General features: G+C 37.6%; 1 protein-coding gene across 1 annotated transcript in view; it reads left to right on the top strand.

Moving 5' to 3' along the window:
- The window catches only part of LOC115413190 (transcription factor IIIB 90 kDa subunit-like), a 272574-nt gene that overhangs the window by 45841 nt on the left and 207568 nt on the right, over positions 1–19165 (top strand). Inside the window, exon 5 of the mRNA XM_030125943.1 lies at positions 7651–7682. Within this exon, the coding sequence (XP_029981803.1) occupies positions 7651–7682 (32 nt within the window). The remainder of the gene's footprint in view (positions 1–7650; positions 7683–19165) is intronic.

Below are 19165 nucleotides of genomic sequence, written 5' to 3' on the forward strand. Positions count from 1 at the left end.
GAGTTTTTACTTGGTACACTGAAAAAAATTGGGTGTTATTTACTTAAGAAAACTTAGGAAAGTATTTGTACTTAAACTTGTAAGTAAATTCTACAAGGACGATCATCAAGTAAATATTACTTGTGGATATACGTTTATTTTACTAGCAAACCTTTGATCTGCCTTGGCGGAGGTCTGCTCTCTCCGACTGCTTTTCCAGTTTTATTTTTAATCAATTTCTAGAAATTTCAGGCGACCAGCTGCTTTCAGTTGTACACTGAGTATCTTATTTGGTCAGAAGGCTGTGGAAAACACTTGAATGGATGAAATACTTCACTTGAAATTGTGAATTTTGTGCCCTTTATGCAACGACTAGAATCAGACAACGGCACTTGGTGTTATTAATAACTAATTCAGTGCCTTAACATGCTGCTCGGCCTGATCACAATCAAGGTGTACAAGTATATTTGCATCAGTTATTAATCAGTATTGCAAAAAGATACCCCCAAAACCATTCCCGAAATGTTTCTTTGGCCATCTTATTACTAGATCTTGCAATCCTCCAACTTTGAAGAAAATCCGATAAAAACTGATAAAATGGCGACCCAATGAGCGTGAAAACGAGCACAATTTTATTGTTATAAGAGCAAAATTATTGTACATAATGCTTTGTAACACAAAAAATAATTACTACTCAACTCCTGTGTCTTTTTTATTACAAAATACACACATCACATTGGTTTTCATTTATTGATCCTTTTTGTTGAACAGCTGTTTGATTAACAATTCTTATTTTCAGTATTAAGACAATCAATCATTTTGTTCTGAAAACCCTTCTTTTACAGCCCTTTAATTGTAATAATAGAATGGGAACCTGATATTTCAGTATTATTATGACTAAATATACACAACTAGACAGATTTTGATATGCTCCCTGGCTGCAGAAAATTTGGGAACAATGTGGCAAACGGATGTTTACGTCGAACTGCATGTTTTCAATGGTGCGTTGTTCACCAAAATTCCTGTAGTGTCTGTACACCAATATACTTCCATCAATAATATCACGTATATGCCTTATAGATATATTGCTATAACTTGTTCACAAATGTTTATTTACTCCTGTACCAGGAAGACTTAGTTACAGATCTAACAGAGATGCGACCATGTGGTAAACCAGATTTCCATTCCAATCTTGTAGAGTCCGTACACCAAGTAGTGTCCGTACACCATATTCAAAATATGTGGGTCGAATTTTATTGTTTCTGTCAATATATGGAATTTTTCAGCACGCATGCTTTGGACACGACATCTATGCAACAAACAATGCATGATTATCCTGAGTGCTGAAACATTTGTATATCTTTGTAGGCATTAAATATGGAGGCTATTAGGCTGGAGTGTCCGTACACTGAATAATTTCTGATTTGACAGGGGCAAGCCTGCGAAATTCTTAGTGGACACCATAATACAAAAATATTTTGGGCTTTACAAGAGAAATATCAGACAAATAAAATGGCCTGTCTTATTTTTTTTGATAGAGCATTATTATTTTTTAGCTATATGTGCACCCTTTCTGGTACTCTTGATTGCGATCAGGCCGTGCTGCAGTGAATGTCTGATGTTTTACTACCTTCACACTCAGATCATCAGCAGTGATTCTGAGCCAAATTATGAACATGTTGAATAATTTGTCATTTTCAACATGTTGTGAAATATTCATGGGTGTATTATGTGGTAAATCATATCTAAAACCATCTCCCCTCCTCCTCCACCTCCTCCAGTTTTGCACAAAATATTCCACCCTTTCATCTAAGAACAAAATGCATCTAAAAACAACTGTTTATGGAGCAGAATCTGCCCTCAGCCCCTGGTGGATAACAGTCCAGCTAACACCAGGACTAAATAAGTTGTTAAGTTTATTCTTTTCCCTGATGTGTTGAAGGACCTGCTGTCGTTTATTTTCCTGATTAAGGGAGTCTGTAATCTCCAGACGGCGTGTGCTGGGATTATCTTTTCCATTTCATCTGCACTGCTGCCAATTCCATTGTGAGGCCTTTTCAGGGGAGCCCCCGCTAATCCGCCCCGGCAGCCTGGAGACAGGTGCACCTGTCGCCACGGAGACCCCGTTGCCAGGGAGACCGGCAGGCAGGGTCGGTCACAGGGAGGGTGGGATGTCCAGAGGCTGATGAGGCAGATGTGTGTGAGGTCACAGAGGGGGCGGGGACACGACGGAGGTGACGCGTTGGATCGACTGTTGCAGCTGCTGAGCTCAACCTGTTTGACTTGTTTAATGTGACTCGTGGAGGTGTGAAAACAGGAAATACAAGAGAAAATGATCGGTATTGAATGTGAAATCTTCCTAAAACACAACATCCTGAAGGTCACCTGCAGAAAACACATGGTTTAAGACAAAAAGCAAAATAAATATCTGTCCAAGATTAAACGGTTTTATTACGAAATTTTGTCTTTTTCTATGTTTTTTTTTTTTTTTAAGTGGTTCTATGCAGTATTGTGACCTTTCCATGAATATTCCATGAAGAGTTGATAATGACAAATTACGCAACAATTTGGATCAGAATCACTGCTGATGATCTGAATGTAAAGGCAGTAAAACAATAAATGCAGTGGCATGTCGAGGTTCTGAATTAGTTAATTCAGTGTTATTGTCTGATTCTAGACATCGTTGCGTAAACGGCACAAAATTCACAATTTCAAGTGAAGTATTTGATCAATTCAAGTGTTTTCCTCAGCTTTCGGACCAAATACAGATTTCACAATTAAAAGTGGCTGTAGTTAAGGGGTTAGGTCATAAGTAGTGAATAATAAATTTCTGGAATGAGGTCGATTTTGTACCATGAATAAATGCATCAACCAACAAGTATTTTGTTATACTGTTCTTAAAAGGTGTTCCATGTGGTATTGATTTTCCAACTTTCAGCAGGAGGAGGTCTGGTACCAAAACAAACTTTTCAGATTCAGAAAACGTGATTTATCCCAAAGGGCAATTCATTTATAGCATTTCTCAGAGTAGTTCGCACACATCAACACACAAACACATGCGGTGTGTTAGTCCATTACAGTTCACAAGTAGAACTCATCAAGTTGACCAAACTGACAACACAAAACAATGTGTTACGATACAAATACTTCCAGAATACATCACCAACAGAATTTAGCAATTTAATGGCAGAGGGCACAAAATAATTGGAAAAGCGATTCATTTTCTGTACCAGTGCAAAAAAAAATTTAGGATTATTAAAAAATTTGGGATTATTAAAACCAACCTTCAACTGCTGATAGTTTACATTATAGCTCTGTTAGCTTAGCTCTGTTTTTAGACTGAAAACAGCCACAGTAAAATCACAAATCACCTCTATTTTCTGTATGCTTTGTGTTGTCAGTAGCTGAACTAAAGATCTATGTTGAATCGAACAAACAAGGTCAGAACTGTCACAGTTTAGTCCAGTGGTTTCCAACCTTTTTAGGCTCGTGACCCCATTTTAACATCACAAATTTCTGGCAACCCCAGACATTCAAAACAGAGACTTTTTTTTTGTTGCTAAAATTGATTTGTTCTTGATCATGTAATAGTTTGCTATACTATGTTGCAAATCAACATTAATTTTAGATGACATGTAGTCTACAGGGTGGGGAAGCAAAATTTACAATATTTTGAGGCAGGGATTGAAAAACAGTGTATGACCAATTAGTTTATTGAAAGTCATGAGAATTTTTTTGCCACAAGAAAATTGACATAATAGAAAATGTTTTTATTCTATGTGTCCTCCTTCTTTCTCAATAACTGCCTTCACACGCTTCCTGAAACTTGCGCAAGTGTTCCTCAAATATTCGGGTGACAACTTCTCCCATTCTTCTTTAATAGTATCTTCCAGACTTTCTCGTAATAGTTTAGCTCATAGTCATTCTCTTCTTTACATTATAAACAGTCTTTATGGACACTCCAACTATTTTTGAAATCTCCTTTGGTGTGACGAGTGCATTCAGCAAATCACACACTCTTTGACGTTTGCTTTCCTGATTACTCATATGGGCAAAAGTTTCTGAAAAGGTATGGATAATAGTGTTAGGTATGATTATGACATCAATATATGTTTGGTTTCAAAACAGTTGACGTAGTGCCTGCTGAGAAAAAACAACTAAATGTTCATTGTAAATTTTGCTTCCCCACCCTGTATATAATGTATATTATTCTGGATGGAGGCAGAAAAGCCAGGTGTAGATTACTGCACAAAGTGAGAATTTTATTTTCCTTGGTCAGGATATGTACAGTCAGTCCAGCTTGGATTTACAAGGCTGACAATTAATACTGAACAAACAAGAACTCATACTATGAATTATGAAAGAGCTGCAGCATCTGAAACTGACCACAATGAACATTTGAAAGATAAACAGAACCACAGTGCTTCAGTTTCAGCTTCAGTTTGTCATGTCTTTTATGGATTGGGATTGTCTATGTCAACTCACCATATATTTTTATTTGTAAGTTTTTATTTTTATTTTTATCAATTACTAGAAATTTCAGGCGACCCCATTTGAATTCCAGGCGACCCCAAGGTTGAAAAACACTGGTTTAGTCTGAACTGTGGATCAACAAAGGGTAACTTAGCAAAGATAATAACATCCCATAATAACTTTATACCTTCATAAGCCTCAGAATCAAACTCACCCATGTAGAAGAAATGCTGCCATGTCATCATCAAACTCCATTTTTTTTTTTTTTTTTTTACATTTAGAGCTTTAGAACACAAACAGTGCTTCTAACTTTTACTTTCACTTTGTCATGTTCTTTGACTCACTACTCCCTCTAGTGGTCACATAAGTCCCCCAGCCCGTCACTGGAAATACATTCAGTTCATTTCTCTACAATCCAATACTTTGGCAGAACCTCACAGCTCTTTATTCTAAACACTGATCATTTTAGGTCATTTTTAAAAAATATTTTTAAGTAGAAACACTACATATAGCCCTTTTATAATTAAAGTTTGAAAGATTTGACCTTGACAGACTCCATTTTCTTCCTCGTCCGTCTAAAAGTATAATTTGACATATTGGACAAATTGTGTTTTTCAATGTGACCACAGGGTTGAGGACAAGATTTAAAGAAAGTACAAGATGAAAGAAGAAAGGAACAAGCTTTCATGTGATTTTTGTATAAAATGATTCACCTTCGTGTTATCCTGATTTTTATTTATTTATTATTTTGTGCATTTAGAGAAGGATGAGTCTGGTTTCTTTTGACATGGACTAAAGACGCTATTTTTACTGAATGATTTAAGGCAGAGCTTCTTTTCCTTCAGAGTTACAGCCTAATTAAACCCCTCCTAACAACCCAATTTAAAGTCATTTCATGTCTTTTGCAAGGAGGTTGTGCAGGTTTTACTGTATTAGAGGCAAGGTCTAATAGATTATTCCATTAAGTTTTATTTTTATTACATTTGGACTTTTATCAATTTCATTTTTAGTTGAATTAACTTTTAATGTGAGTTTCTATTTAAGTTTTTATATTTTGAAAATGCTGTTTTATGTCATGTTCACACTGATATTTCCTCCTACATTTTTAAAACAAAATTCTGTCTGCGTTTTAAATCTGTCAGTTGTGTTTAGATCTTGAAAATGGCTGACGACAACAACAAAAAACACCTCCAAGCAAATTATAGATCCATTTATTGATTCTCCTGGCGCTTTGAGTCTTGTCTTTGTTATTTGTATTATATGATGAAGTCATTCACATTTCAGTGAATTCTAAGATGAACTTTTCACTTTCTTTTTTTTATACTTTATTTTTATCTCCACATTTTATAATACACAAAGTAGACAAAAAACAAACAAACAAAAGACAGACCACAACAATTAGAGCATCCAGGTTCAAACTCCAGACAAACAAAATACAGACAGGTCCAGGACAAACTAGTATAGAATTATACAAGTTCAAGGATTTCTTTGATTAACATACACATTCCATTTTTCCCAGTATTTTTTTTACATTTATCAGTAGTGAGTCTTAATAAGAAGGTCAGTCTTTCCATATCATAAATTTCATTCACAACATGTGTCCAGTCCAGAAGGCAAGGGGGAACTTCACACAACCATTTTCAAGTTATGGCTTTTTTTGCCCCTGCTAATAATATTAACAAAAGATATCGGTCAGATTTCTTCTTTTCGTATGGTAGGTTACCAAAGTAATTCACAATAAAATTAAATAGTAAGTCCATTCCTGTTATCCTACTATAATGGACATTCTGTGCGCCTTTGTCCATCCCCATCTGTGCGTCTTTGTCTGATCGATGTTGCATTCTGCATCATCACATGAGAGGGCGTTTGTACACCTTTTCCTCAGCCTTCACAGGCCCGATCGCTGCCAAACTCGCCAAATACATAGAAACATTACCTGACTATCTACTAAGCACAATTTTATGTCCGTATTCAAGTGTTGTGTGGTATGCTCGGTGATTTTAGCCTCTCTCTACTTTCAAGTCTTCATCCCCGCCGCCATACTCCATTTTCGGTCATGTACTTAAATACAGGTGTTCCATGTATTTCAGTACATGACCAAGACAGAAACAGGATCAGGTTTGTATACATGTAACTGATGTTATTAACAACAGTTACAGCACAGTGTGTGACTTGCTTTGTTGCAGATCGAAATAAATCAATGCAAATAGCCAGTATTTCACTGCATATACCGTACTTTCCGGACTATAAGCTGCTACTTTTTTCTCGTTTTGAACCCCGCGGCTTATACAGCAATGCAGCTCAAGTATAGGTTTATAAGGGCTAACGGCCTCCAGGGGGCGCTCTAGCAGGAAGCACAAAAGTGAGACAGACAGGTGGAAGAGGTGATACGAAGAGGAGAAGTTTTAAGCTTAACGTTTAACAATCATTTTGCGTGTCATGCACAAACCCTCATCATGGAAAACACACAAAGAAATGCATATGATGCAGCTTTGAAGTTAAAAGCAATTGATGTGTCTGTCCAAGAAGGAAATAGAGCTGCAGCACAGAAGTGCCATTGAGCAACAACAGAGGAGAGATGTAGAAGGTGTGTGACGGAGCCTTTCTGAGGCTGTTAACTTTTCTGGGTTTTTGAACCAGCCGTGTTCCTGCTGTTTTACTGCCGTGTTACAGGCACTGTTTGGAAAAAAGCAGTGAAGGTATGGAAATAAATATTTAAATAATCTATCTGTTTACCATCTTTCTGTGTAAATATCTCATGTCACAACATGGACACCTGCGGCTTACAGTCAGGTGCGACTTAAAGTCAGCCGCGGCTTATATTCTGGTGCGCCTTATAGCCTGGAAAGTACGGTACTATAAACTGATGCTACTGAAATAAGCAAACTGCCTAAATGCACAATTGTGTCTTGAAAATATTCCTTTGATATACACTCCCAAATAAAGTGAACAAATAACAGCACGACAATTTTTTACAAAATTGCTGCTGCTCTTGCTGTGTCCATTCACAATAACGTATAGTCACTTTTCAGACACAATGGCACCACGGGTACAATGCCGCTAGTGTTGTTGATTTCCTTTATCACCAATGACCAGTGAACTTTTCACTTTCTGCTTCTTTTCTGTGAATTTCTTTTAGTCTTTAACCATTGCATCTGGACATTTTCTGAATTACTTTCCTTAACCAGGTTTCCTCAGACATGCTGTTGGATCTCAGTGACCTCGTTCAGGTAAGATTCAAGTTCATAAATTAACAGAATGCCTTTATTTTGTTCAGAAAATCTGTCAAATTAAGCATGTAAAGAGAGGTTTTTAGCTTTAATGTTGGCTCAAATTTCTTACATCTGACTTTGATGCGTGGAACACACTCCGACCCCTCACCACGACTCCCATGATGCCTCTCCGCTAACCGCTGGGCCCTGCACTCCTCTGACACGCAGACTTTCACCCGTGTAATTAAACCTGAGTCGTGCACGTATAAATTTAGAAAGCCCTCCATTTGTCTGCATATTTAATGGCAGGCGATTCAGAGTGAGTCAGGGGTGTGGTGCTGCTGGGACATTTCTCAGAGTCACAGCTGGTCAGGGCCTTTTTTATTTTTACGCTCCCAGCTGTCCTGGAGGAGCCGGACGCCCCTCCCCCTCCGTCCACACCCCGGCATGTGGAGGCTGTGGAGTGGATTTGAAGTGGATTTTGGGTGGGTGGGGTCGGAGGAGGTTATTAATGTTAGGGCGTTTGGGCGGCTGCTGTGGCTGTGGGCCTGTGATATTCCACCAGTGACTGTTTTATGGACCCACACCCAGACTGCTCGGCCTGCTGGGCATTGTTTGGATGAGTAAAAGCTTCATCTGTTTTTTTCCACAAAGTGACAAAAGTCAAGTATTGATCCGAGCGGGATCAATACTGGCTTTACCTCCCAGCTGCTTTCTGCCTTTAAGACTTTTAACTTTACAGATTTGACCCTTTTATTCATTTGCTCTAAATGTTTGACCACATTAGATGCATTTCTTTGTACGTGTTCTGGAGAGTTTTGAGCAACAGGTGCATTTTACCCATAAAGACCCAGTGATGCTTTTATGTTAGTTCCCAAATGAATGTCCCAATGTTTTATGTCTTGTTTCTGTCACCTGCCTTGGGACTGCAGATGAAAAGTAGTTATTTTTAGTAATTCTGGCATATTTACATAGGTGTATTTTTTTTATACGATAATGTCTATAAATGTGCACGGTCCCTATGAAATAATCAATAAAATAAATACATTTTCTCACTATTTAACCCATAGAGACCCAAACAGCCACTGGTGACACAAACCATCTACTGATCTAAACTGTTTAATACCTGTTGATCCACTAATCCCATCAATCCATGTAAATAATTGGTGTAAAATACAGTTTGTCATCTTTTCATGGTCATCAGATATGACCCATGTGGATGTTCAGAGGCTTCATAGTTACCGTGGAAACACCATCATCTTCTACAACAGTGATTCAACAGTAAAACCCATGGAGTTGGATCAATGACAGTGGATGGAGACAGTTGTTTTTACATTCAGTTAGCAATATTTTTTGCTGAAAAAGTAACTTTTTCATCATTTTTCTGTTTTGATAGAATTAACTTTGAATTTACTCTAAGTTTTCATGAACATCCACATGAAGTGAATTAAATATAGGACAATACATGATTTACGCCAAAAAAAATGCAAAATACAGAGTATAATATTTTTTAAAAATTGGTGATAAATCAGTTAAGAAAGGTAGAAATACAGAAAAATTCCTTTGGGAACTGACACAAAAGTAGCACAGGGTCTTTATGGGTTAACCTTTCTTAACCTTATCACTATTTATTTTAATATTATCCACTATGTTTTGTGTTTTTTTTTCAGTGAAAATCTGGTATTTTCTTGTATTTAATTCACTGATCATGTAATGTTCATAAAAGCTCCGATTAAAGTTGAGGGTTATTGTACCAAAAACAGAGAAAACTGAGGAAAAAGTTACTTTTTTCAGCAAAATATATATCAATAACTGAATGTAAAAAGAAGTGTGTTCTTCCGCTGTCATTGATCCAACTCCATGGGTTTTACTGGTGAATGAATGTTGTAGAAGATGACGGTGTTTCCACGTTCACTATGGAGCCTCTGAACGTCCAAATGGGTCATATCTGATGACCATGAAAAGATGACAAACTGCATTTTACACCAATTATTTACATGTATTGATAGAATTAGTGGATCAAAAGGTTTTAAACATTTTATACCAATGAATGATTTTGGTCACTGGTGGATGTTTGGGTCTTTATGGGTTAAAAGAAAACAAACTTTTTATTTACAAGCCAGCTAAAGGGTTTTCCTTTGGTTTCTTGTTGTTAAAAGTTATGAATTGCTGTATAAATTTGTACCTTGAGTTAAAAGAGACATAAGCCAATGAAGGAAACGCAATATATGGTAAAAATAGATAAATAAGTAAGTATGTAAGTAAGTAAGTAAATAAATAAATAATTGAATAAGTAAGTAAGTAAATAAGTAAATAAATAAATAAATAAAAAATAAGAAAATAAGCCTTGCATAAAAACATGAGGTTTTAATATGTTTTTCACATTTAAGGGTTACACAATTTAGCCAGTTGGAGAAAAAAACTGTTTTTACTTGCTGTATCATTTGTTTTTTGTCTTTTTTCTTTTGCATGCAATACTAACAAATTATCCCTCACACTCAGAATATTCTGCTTAATTTTACTATTTTTAAGCAAAAGTTAAATATGTTTTTTCTGGAGTGCCTCAGGCTGTATTAAGAGCATCTGGCTCCTAGTTGATATTCAGCTCACCAAAGACAATTGTTGTGTTACTGATGCTAAAACAGCTGCTGCAGTGTTTTTGGAGCATTTTAGGTACTTGTATGTATGGGTGTGAATCTTCACTGGTCTTGCAGTTAAATTCAGTTTATCAGTGATGGAAATGTACCACAATTCTAGGTGCATCTCTGTGTTTTCTGTCCTCAGTTTTACATGTTAATGCACATGGCTGCTGCTTCATCAGCTAATATAAGCAGTCAGTTTTAGTTATTTATTATTTAACTGTCTGTAAACATCCAAATATAACAACCTACAGTATAAACAGCAACAGTGCATAAAAACACAAAAACACTACAGAAATCCTGCAGTGCATTACAGGTAGAGATTCACTGGTTTGGTTCTATTTGATTGTCATGTCTTTGCTAACAAAAATATCCACATGTTTACTGATACTTGGCTTTCAGAGCTGTTTATTATGAAGACTTTATGGAAGAAAAGCCTCAGGTGGGTGGTTGACTTAATGCTATTTTGGTTAAAACTGGATCCAGGGTTGTACCAAAAACATGTCTACCATCTTTTGTCTTGTGCAGAATTTCACAATGCACAAATATTCCCATTCAACAGCCACTGGAAGTACATTAGAGCTAAATTTGTGCAGTTTGTGCAATGTTTTTTCTACTTTTTATAAGGTTAAACTTAGGGATGGGAATCGAGAACCGGTTCTTTTTGGGAAGTGGTTCCCAGTAGCTCAATTCCTTGGAATCGTTTGCCTGGCTGCTTAACGACTCTGCTTATTGATTCTGCCTTTGTTGTGCATGCGTGATGACGTCACACGTACGTTGCATTGTTTTGCTTCAGAATGTAGCCAACATGGTGTTGAGGCAGAAACACTCCATAGTATGGCTATATTTAACGCAAAAAGATGACCCCAGGGCCACTTGGAACACTTGCAAAGCTTCCATTTCTTCATTTATCCACACAGCATGCAATTCATTTGCAGGAATGTCACGTATTCGATACGCTACTTTGTGACGCTTATGAATCTAGTGGTTGAGCGAACACCAGGGCGTTATCTGGTCCTGGCCCAGTTCTGATGGGGGCACCAAACTTCCTGCCCCCACAAATAAAAGTTTTCGAAGGTAAGGCAAAGGAAAAGGTGGTGTGGGAGACATAGAGGAATTGGTAAAAGTGTCTTAAGTTTTAGTTTCACTGTACGGTGCATATACTGTATATGTTATATTTTCTGTATGTAACGGGTGTGCTTGGCTCTTAGTTCCAGCTTGCTTGGAGTCAGCGGCACATCCGTTAACCTGTCAATCTGCGTTGTGTTAATTAGGAAGGACGACTCGGACCACAGCAGTTGTAGACTCAGCAGTTTACTTTCTTCAGTACATCTGTACAATAAAGTGTCTTATTAAAACAATGTCTGTGTAGACCGCAGCGGCCTTTCCCTCCAGCACAGCTATACACAGACCCCTGCAGCATTGGAACACGTGTCTACCTTAAGTTGTAAAATAGACTTACACTTTACATTTAGACACACAACATGTCGGCAACATGAAACCGTCTCACATAAATGGGCACTGCCACACAATATTCAATAAAACCAAAACAATATCTGCAGCAGAAAGTAACATAACCTACCTTTCCTCAGCGCATCTAGCACAAACTGAGGAAAAAGCCACGTGATGACATCATTGACTCGCATTGGTGGTTCAGATTTAAAGTGACAGTACAGGTATTTAATTACTTTGATAGAACTTATAATAGAACCTTCGTTGATAATACTAAAACAATGTTTCTGAATACCCAATCAGGATTTGGTGACAAGACAATATAACAATATTATTTTCAGTCTGGTTACATGTGCAGAGACGGAAATAGACAGTTGATGCAAACAGACCCGTTTGTACTCTTTTATTCCCTCACCGAATGAAAATCGATAAGGAATCAGATCGATAAGCAAAATCGATAATGGAATCAGAATCGTTATATTCTTATAGATTCTCATCCCTAGTAAAAGTGCTGTACTCAAGTCAAATTAATGTGAACACATTGTGTAGACCATCAAACTTGAGTCACTTTCCCTAGATCTAATGGTTGCAGTTTGTCTCCAGTCAATGACTTTTTAAGTTGTTTGGATGTTGTTTAATTATTATTGTCCTGTTGGTAATAATAGTAGTCCAATATAATTAGCCATTATAAGCAGGTTTTTCTGTGCCAGTGTTACCACACCTTCAGCTCCCTCGAACTACCCACTTGTACAAGCAACACATTTCGGGAGTGTAAGATTATAACAATTAGGCACATTAAAAGTGTATTTTAACTCTTCATACAAACACTTCAATTTGGGAAACTGAGGAAATGCATTGAAAAGATACTGTTTTATGTGTTATCTGATGTCTCACAGTTCACTTTGAGCCTTTTCTGTTGGCGATCTGGAAGAAAAGAGGATCTGTGTTGGTTTGACGCCCTTCAAGAAAGTGTAAAAACATCCTTTCTGCACCAGTGAAGTTGTATTTATTGTTAGAAAATAGTGTTTTCCATGAAGATATCATTCGAGTTGTTGAGAGTTGGAGATAATAATTCTTTGTGCAGGAAAAATCTTCATATTTATCCTCATTATTACGATATAAATGTTACATAATGGAAATGTCTGAAATCAGATAAATAATTTCTACTTTTCTTGACATTTCCCCCAGTTAAGTGTTATTTAACATCAAAACATCCACATCCAGACCTGTGGTTGCCCTAAATGTTCCTCTTTCTGGCATCGGTTATTAATTATGTGTGACTTTTCGACGTGTTGACAGCTGTTTAGTTCTGGTTTGTGCCCCCCAAACACCAGTGGAGCCATTGGAGTCACATCAGGAATCCTCTAATTAAAAGTAATCCCTCTTGCATCCTCCACCTGTCGAGACTCGACCACGAGGCGTCGAGTTACAGCGTCACGTTTTTGATCACCGAGTGTTTAGAGTTGACCTCCGACCCGGAAAGTTTCACTTAGCGGTGCGGTGGAAGGAGGCTCGGGTTCTCCTCGGGTTCTCCATTTCAGCTACAAACACCTCGACGGTTACAGTTCAAAGCGGTGGTTAATTCTCTTGCAGTTGGTCACGCTGATTCAGATGTCACGATTAGAAGAAACGCGTCCTATGGTGTCACATTCTGATGGAAAAACCCCTACACCCCGGCGTAAGTGTATAAAGATGGAGGATTACTGAGTCTAAGGCCAATTTGATAGATTTATAGTCAGTTTTCTTAAGGAAATGCTTATGTTTTAACCCATAAATTAAAACTAAGTCAACTTTAAATCGCTTTATGGGCTAATGGATTTGAGACAAAGTGAAATAAAAGTTGGAGAAGATTTTAATGTCACCTCTTTTTTTTAATACAGTGCCAACTAGTTCTTATTTGGGGTTGTAAATAACATTTGAGCTCGCAACTCAAGTTCATCATCGGAAAAGAATTAAGATGCGAACTTAGCCCAGATTTCATATCAGTTTCTAAAATGAGTCAAAAAGCTCAGCAAAAGAATTATTTGTAAGTTTATTTTACTGATTGAAATTGAACAATGTTCCTTGAAAGTGTTTATGAATGTGGAACCAAGCTGTGACCTCTGGACCTGAAAAGTGAAGCCAATGCAGATGTGTTAAAATCTGCAGTTCCTTGAATGTTCACTGGAGGGCATAGACCCCATAACTTTACAGATGTTTTGGTCACCATAGCTCACTTCACCCTTTGATACAACTCTACAAGGTGAATTTTTATATAATTTACACATTTATTCGAAACCAAAACATAATCTACAGTGGCCACAGTGATTGACAGGAGGGTGTGGTCAGCGTCTTCTATACTGTTTGTGCTTTACTAGCATTAGCGCAGCTGTCGAAATGGACTTTGTGACCTCATGTTTATTGAATAAAACATATTTTTCATCCTGACAGGCAGCTCTGTCACTGTAGTAACTAGGGGGTTATTTTAACAAGACAGTCTGAGGATGGTGTCATGACATTTACTGGTGCTTAACTACAATAAAAGGTGTAATGTAGCTACATTAGCTGACATTAGCAGTAGCATGTATTGCATTATATGCAAAGTCTGCTAGCTAGTCTGCTAATTGACTAGCTGTTTGACGCAACTATGTGTGCTGACATTTATTAAGGAGCTGAAATGACCTGATAGTTTTGATTATCATTTTTAGTTGATGTGGTAGGCCTTTTCAGTAAAAACAAACAAAAAAACTCTTTTTTACTTCAATATTCTGTGTTTCCTAAAGAGCCACATTCTATGAGCATTCAGTCAGGGTTTAAAGCCATCAGCTAGAAAACTAAACTTTGCTGAAATATACAAAATCTGTAGATTGAGGCGTTGACTTCCTGCAACTTCATCAGTAAATAGAACTGGATGTGATTTTTAACAGCCTGAGGATTCTTTCATGACATTTACTTGTGCTTAGCTGCAGTAAATGGTGTAATGTAGCTGCATTAGCTGACATTAGCAGTAGCATGTATTGAATTATATGCAGTGTATGCTAGCTAACCTGATAATTAGCTAGCTATTTGACACAAGTGCTCAAACACAAGTATGTGTGTTGACATTTATTAAGGAGCTGAAATGACCTGATGGTTTTTATCACTTTAAGTAGATGTGGTAGGCCTTTTCAGTAAAAAAAAAAAAACATCTTTTCCTGTACTTACTTACTTATACAGGGTGTATCAAAAAAAAAAAAAAAAAAAAATTACACATTTTGAAATATTCCCCCCAGTTCCGCATTTGATAATTTTTGGAAGTTTCTTTTATGAATGTCGGTAGGTAGGGGATTGGTGGATACTGATCCAAATTTACAGACCCAGGTTTTCATGCATGAGTGAGCAGGGGCAAGTTGCGCAATCCAAGTTAAAACTGGTTTGCGTAAAGTTGCGGTGGGATTTAAATCCAATCAAAGGTCATGGGAGGGGACAATGGCCATCCATCTTGTTTTCATGGTGGCCAAAGTGTTAATGCTGTAACCTGGCAATTTTGTGGAGAACAAGATGGATGCCCATTGTCCCCTCCCATGACCTTTGATTGGATTTAAATCCCACCGCTACTTTGCGCAAACCAGTTTTAACTTGGATTGCGCAGTTTGCCCCTGCTCACTCATGTATGACAACCTGGGTCTGTAAATTTGGACAAATATCCACCAATCCCCTACCTACCGACATCCATAAAAGAAAATTCCAAAAATTATCAAATGCGGAACTGGGGGGAATTTTTCAAAACGTACATATATATATATATATTTTTTTTTTGATACACCCTGTAGTATTCTGTATTTCCTAAAGTAGTCTAAACTACCAGCTGGAAAACTCAACTGTACCGAAATCTGCAAAATCTGCAGACTGGGGCATTGACGTCCTGCAACCTCGTCAATAAACATAACTGGATGTGAACAGTGTTATAGATTATAAATGCTGCAGTGGACCAACAATCTTAACTAATGAACAACAACATTAGTATTTGGAGCTGTTAAGTCCAGGCTTGTGTTTTCTCCCCTTCGTATGTGCTCTTGTGTACAAATTCCTTGCTGGAATCCATGTCCCAGAATAGCAGAGGGAGCATCTGGGTCCCTGCCTGACTCCGAAGGGGGCAGAGAGCGAAAGTCTGTCTGCCTGCTCCACCCCCACCCCCCCTCCTCTGAAAACCCCCCACCCACCTGCAGAGGATCTGAAGGCATGAGGCCAATCTGACCCCAGTTCACGACCTGATCCCTCTGCTTTCACTGCCTTGTGCCACAGAGCCACCAGAACCTCATCTGTGGAGTAACTCTAGTGAAGATGACAGAGTCGCAGCCCCGTTTCTTTGTTATTCACCCTCAGATCCTTTCAGATGGAGCGGGGGAGGCCACAGTTTTACAGCCCGGCCTTCTGGAGGTGCTTTGGGTAAAATACAATGAAACATCTGTGAGAGGAGGTGCCAGCATGATAACCCCCAATGACACACTCGCCCACTCAGGTTTGAGGTTTTTGCTGCTCAACCTTCAGATCTGACTGTGCTCCAGAAAGTCAGTAAATACAGTTAGAATGAAAAGCTTTCATTCAGTTGTTTAGTTTAAGGCAGGGCATGTTTTAATGGTTGAGTCACAGTGTGTTGTGACTGATTATTTACTATTTCTCTAACAGGTTTTCCCACCTAAATCCCATTTTTAACTGAACCAGTCCAGTTGAGCTTCTTATACTGTCCCTGGTTTAACTCTAGAACTATCTTTGTGGTGGCTTCCAAATGATTTTTTTTCTACCTCAACCTTTCCCAAGTGATTTATCTCTATTTACAACTTTATCCTCTGCAAAATTGAGTAAAAAGTAGGTATTTTTCTTTAATTTACTGATCATCAGTAAATTATCACATCTGATCATATCAAAACAGGGAAAACTGATGAAAAAGTGACTTTACCAACAAGATATATCCTTAACATAACATAAAAATAGGACCAATGGCCCTGTAGCTTACCAGCCAAATTAAAAGCTTTTGGAAATGTATCCAGATGCCATTTACTATCACCCAATTATGTGTATTTATTATATTACAGAAATAGCCCATGTTTTGGTCATATTCCAAGCAGATCTGTAAAAAAAATCAAATTCCAACTTGATATCATTGATACTTAGTGATTTATTGGATCATTCCACTTTCTATCTCTTATAATGGGAAAGTTTTTCAAAGTCGCACCAAATCCAGAATCAGATCTGGATCGAAATAATTTCAATACCTTGTCTTGACATCATCATACAGAAGCTGTATACCAAGTCTGAAGTCGATCAGAGCTGTAGTTTCGGAGAAGACGATTGAAATTTTTTCCCCATAAGAGCCCATGTTAAATTTTCCGTAAGTTCCCGGATCCAGAAGAAGATCCTGATCAGCATGTGGCCATTATGTTTTGGTCATCTCCCCATCAGGGCTGGACTGTAGAAATTTCAATTTGATATCATTTATATTTACTGAGTTATTGCATTGATCCACTTCCTATCTCTTATAATAGGGAAATTTTTCAAAGTCGCACCAAATCCAGAATCAGATCCTGATCCAAATAATTTCACTAGCTTTTGTTGACATCATCATAAAGAAGCCGTATACCAAGTTTGAAGTCAATCGGAATTGTAGTTTTGGAGAAGAAGACGATTGAAAGTTTTGTAACGGACGACAGACGACGATGTCAACGGACGCCGCATGACGACAATAGCTTACGGCCTATTGGCCGGTAAGCTAATAAAAACAAGCGTCCCCATCCACAGTCATTTATCAAACTTCATGGGTTTCACTGGAGAATCAGTGTTGTAGAAGATGATGGTGTTTCCACATTCACTACGGAGCCTCTGAACGTCCAGATGGGTCACAGGTCACACTAAGTAGCTACTTTGACGTTTATAACGCATTTAGTTCAGTTTTTGTGTGTCTTTAAGGCTGTGCACATACTATATTTCCAGTGTTTTCTTGTTGTATGTGAAGAAAAGAGGAGAAATAAATAGGTACGGCCATTTCAACCCTGCAAAAACCCCAAACCTAGAGGTGGACTAAGACTTCTACACAGACCTGTTCCTGTTTTAGTGGGTTACAGGTTTCACCAGTTGTCATCATTTTGTTTATCCCAGTTCACACCAACTTTGTGCAGCGTTGCCAAGTTTTAAAGTTTGCTTCTTCATCAACTTTTTCATACTTGGTTTTCTTTTTTTCTGTGCTTATCCAAGCCTGGAAATCCCTGCAGGAAAGAAGGAAATGGGGAGCGCTGTATATGTCAGGAATAGTGAAAATGAAACAGTCAGCGGTCGGTGCTCTCCAGGTGTAGAGTTTGGGCGAACTGTCGAACTGTCCATCATATGCAGCTCACAAATCTGAAGAGTTTCACCCACTCAGGTTTGAGGTTTTACTGCCAGACCTTCAGATCTGACTCTGTTCCAAAAAGTCAGTAAATACAGTTAACCCACAAAGACCCAAAGAGCCACTGGCGACACAAACCATCTACAGATACAAACTGTTTAATACCTGTTGATCCTCTAATCCTGTCAATACATGTGAATAATTGGTGTCAAATACAGTTTTTCATCTTTTCATGGTCATCAGATATGACCCATTTGGACGTTCAGAGGCTTTGTAGTTACCGTGGAAACACAGTCATCCTCTACAACATTGATTGCTCAAACATGGTGAAATTAAGCAGAATATTTTGAGTGTGGGGGATAATTTGTTAATATTACATGCAAAAGAAAAAAAACCCAAAGGATACAGCAAGTAAAAAGAGTTTCTTTTTCTCCGATTGGATAAATTGTGTAACCCTTAAATGTGAAAAACATATTAAGACCTCATGTTTTTATGCAAGACTGTATTTTCTTTTCTTTTTTAAACCATATATTACATTTCCTTCATTGGCTTATGTCTCTTTTAACTTGAAGTACAAAATTAAACAACAATTCGTAACTTTTAACAACAAGAAACCAAAGGAAAACCCTTCAGCTGACTTGTAAATAAAAAGTTTGTTTTCTTTTAACCCATAAAGACCCAAACATCCACCAGTGACCGAAATCGTTCATTGATATAAAACGATTAAAACCTGTTGATCCACTAATTCTATCAATACATGTAAATAATTGGTGTAAAATGCAGTTTGTCATCTTTTCATGGTCATCAGATATGACCCATTTGGACGTTCAGAGGCTCTATAGTTACCGTAGCAACACTGTCATCTTCTACAACATTAATTCACTAGTAAAACCAATGGAGTTAGATCAATGACAGTGGATGGACACACTTGCTTTTACATTCAGTTAGCAATATGTTTGCTGAAAAAGTCACTTTTTCATATTTTTTTTCTGTTTTGATATAATTAACTTTGAATTTACTCTAAATTTTCACGAACGTCTACATGATCTACAAATTAAATATAGTAAAAT

Source organism: Sphaeramia orbicularis, chromosome 22, assembly GCF_902148855.1.
Source record: "Sphaeramia orbicularis chromosome 22, fSphaOr1.1, whole genome shotgun sequence".
In the NCBI taxonomy this organism is placed as follows: domain Eukaryota; kingdom Metazoa; phylum Chordata; class Actinopteri; order Kurtiformes; family Apogonidae; genus Sphaeramia; species Sphaeramia orbicularis.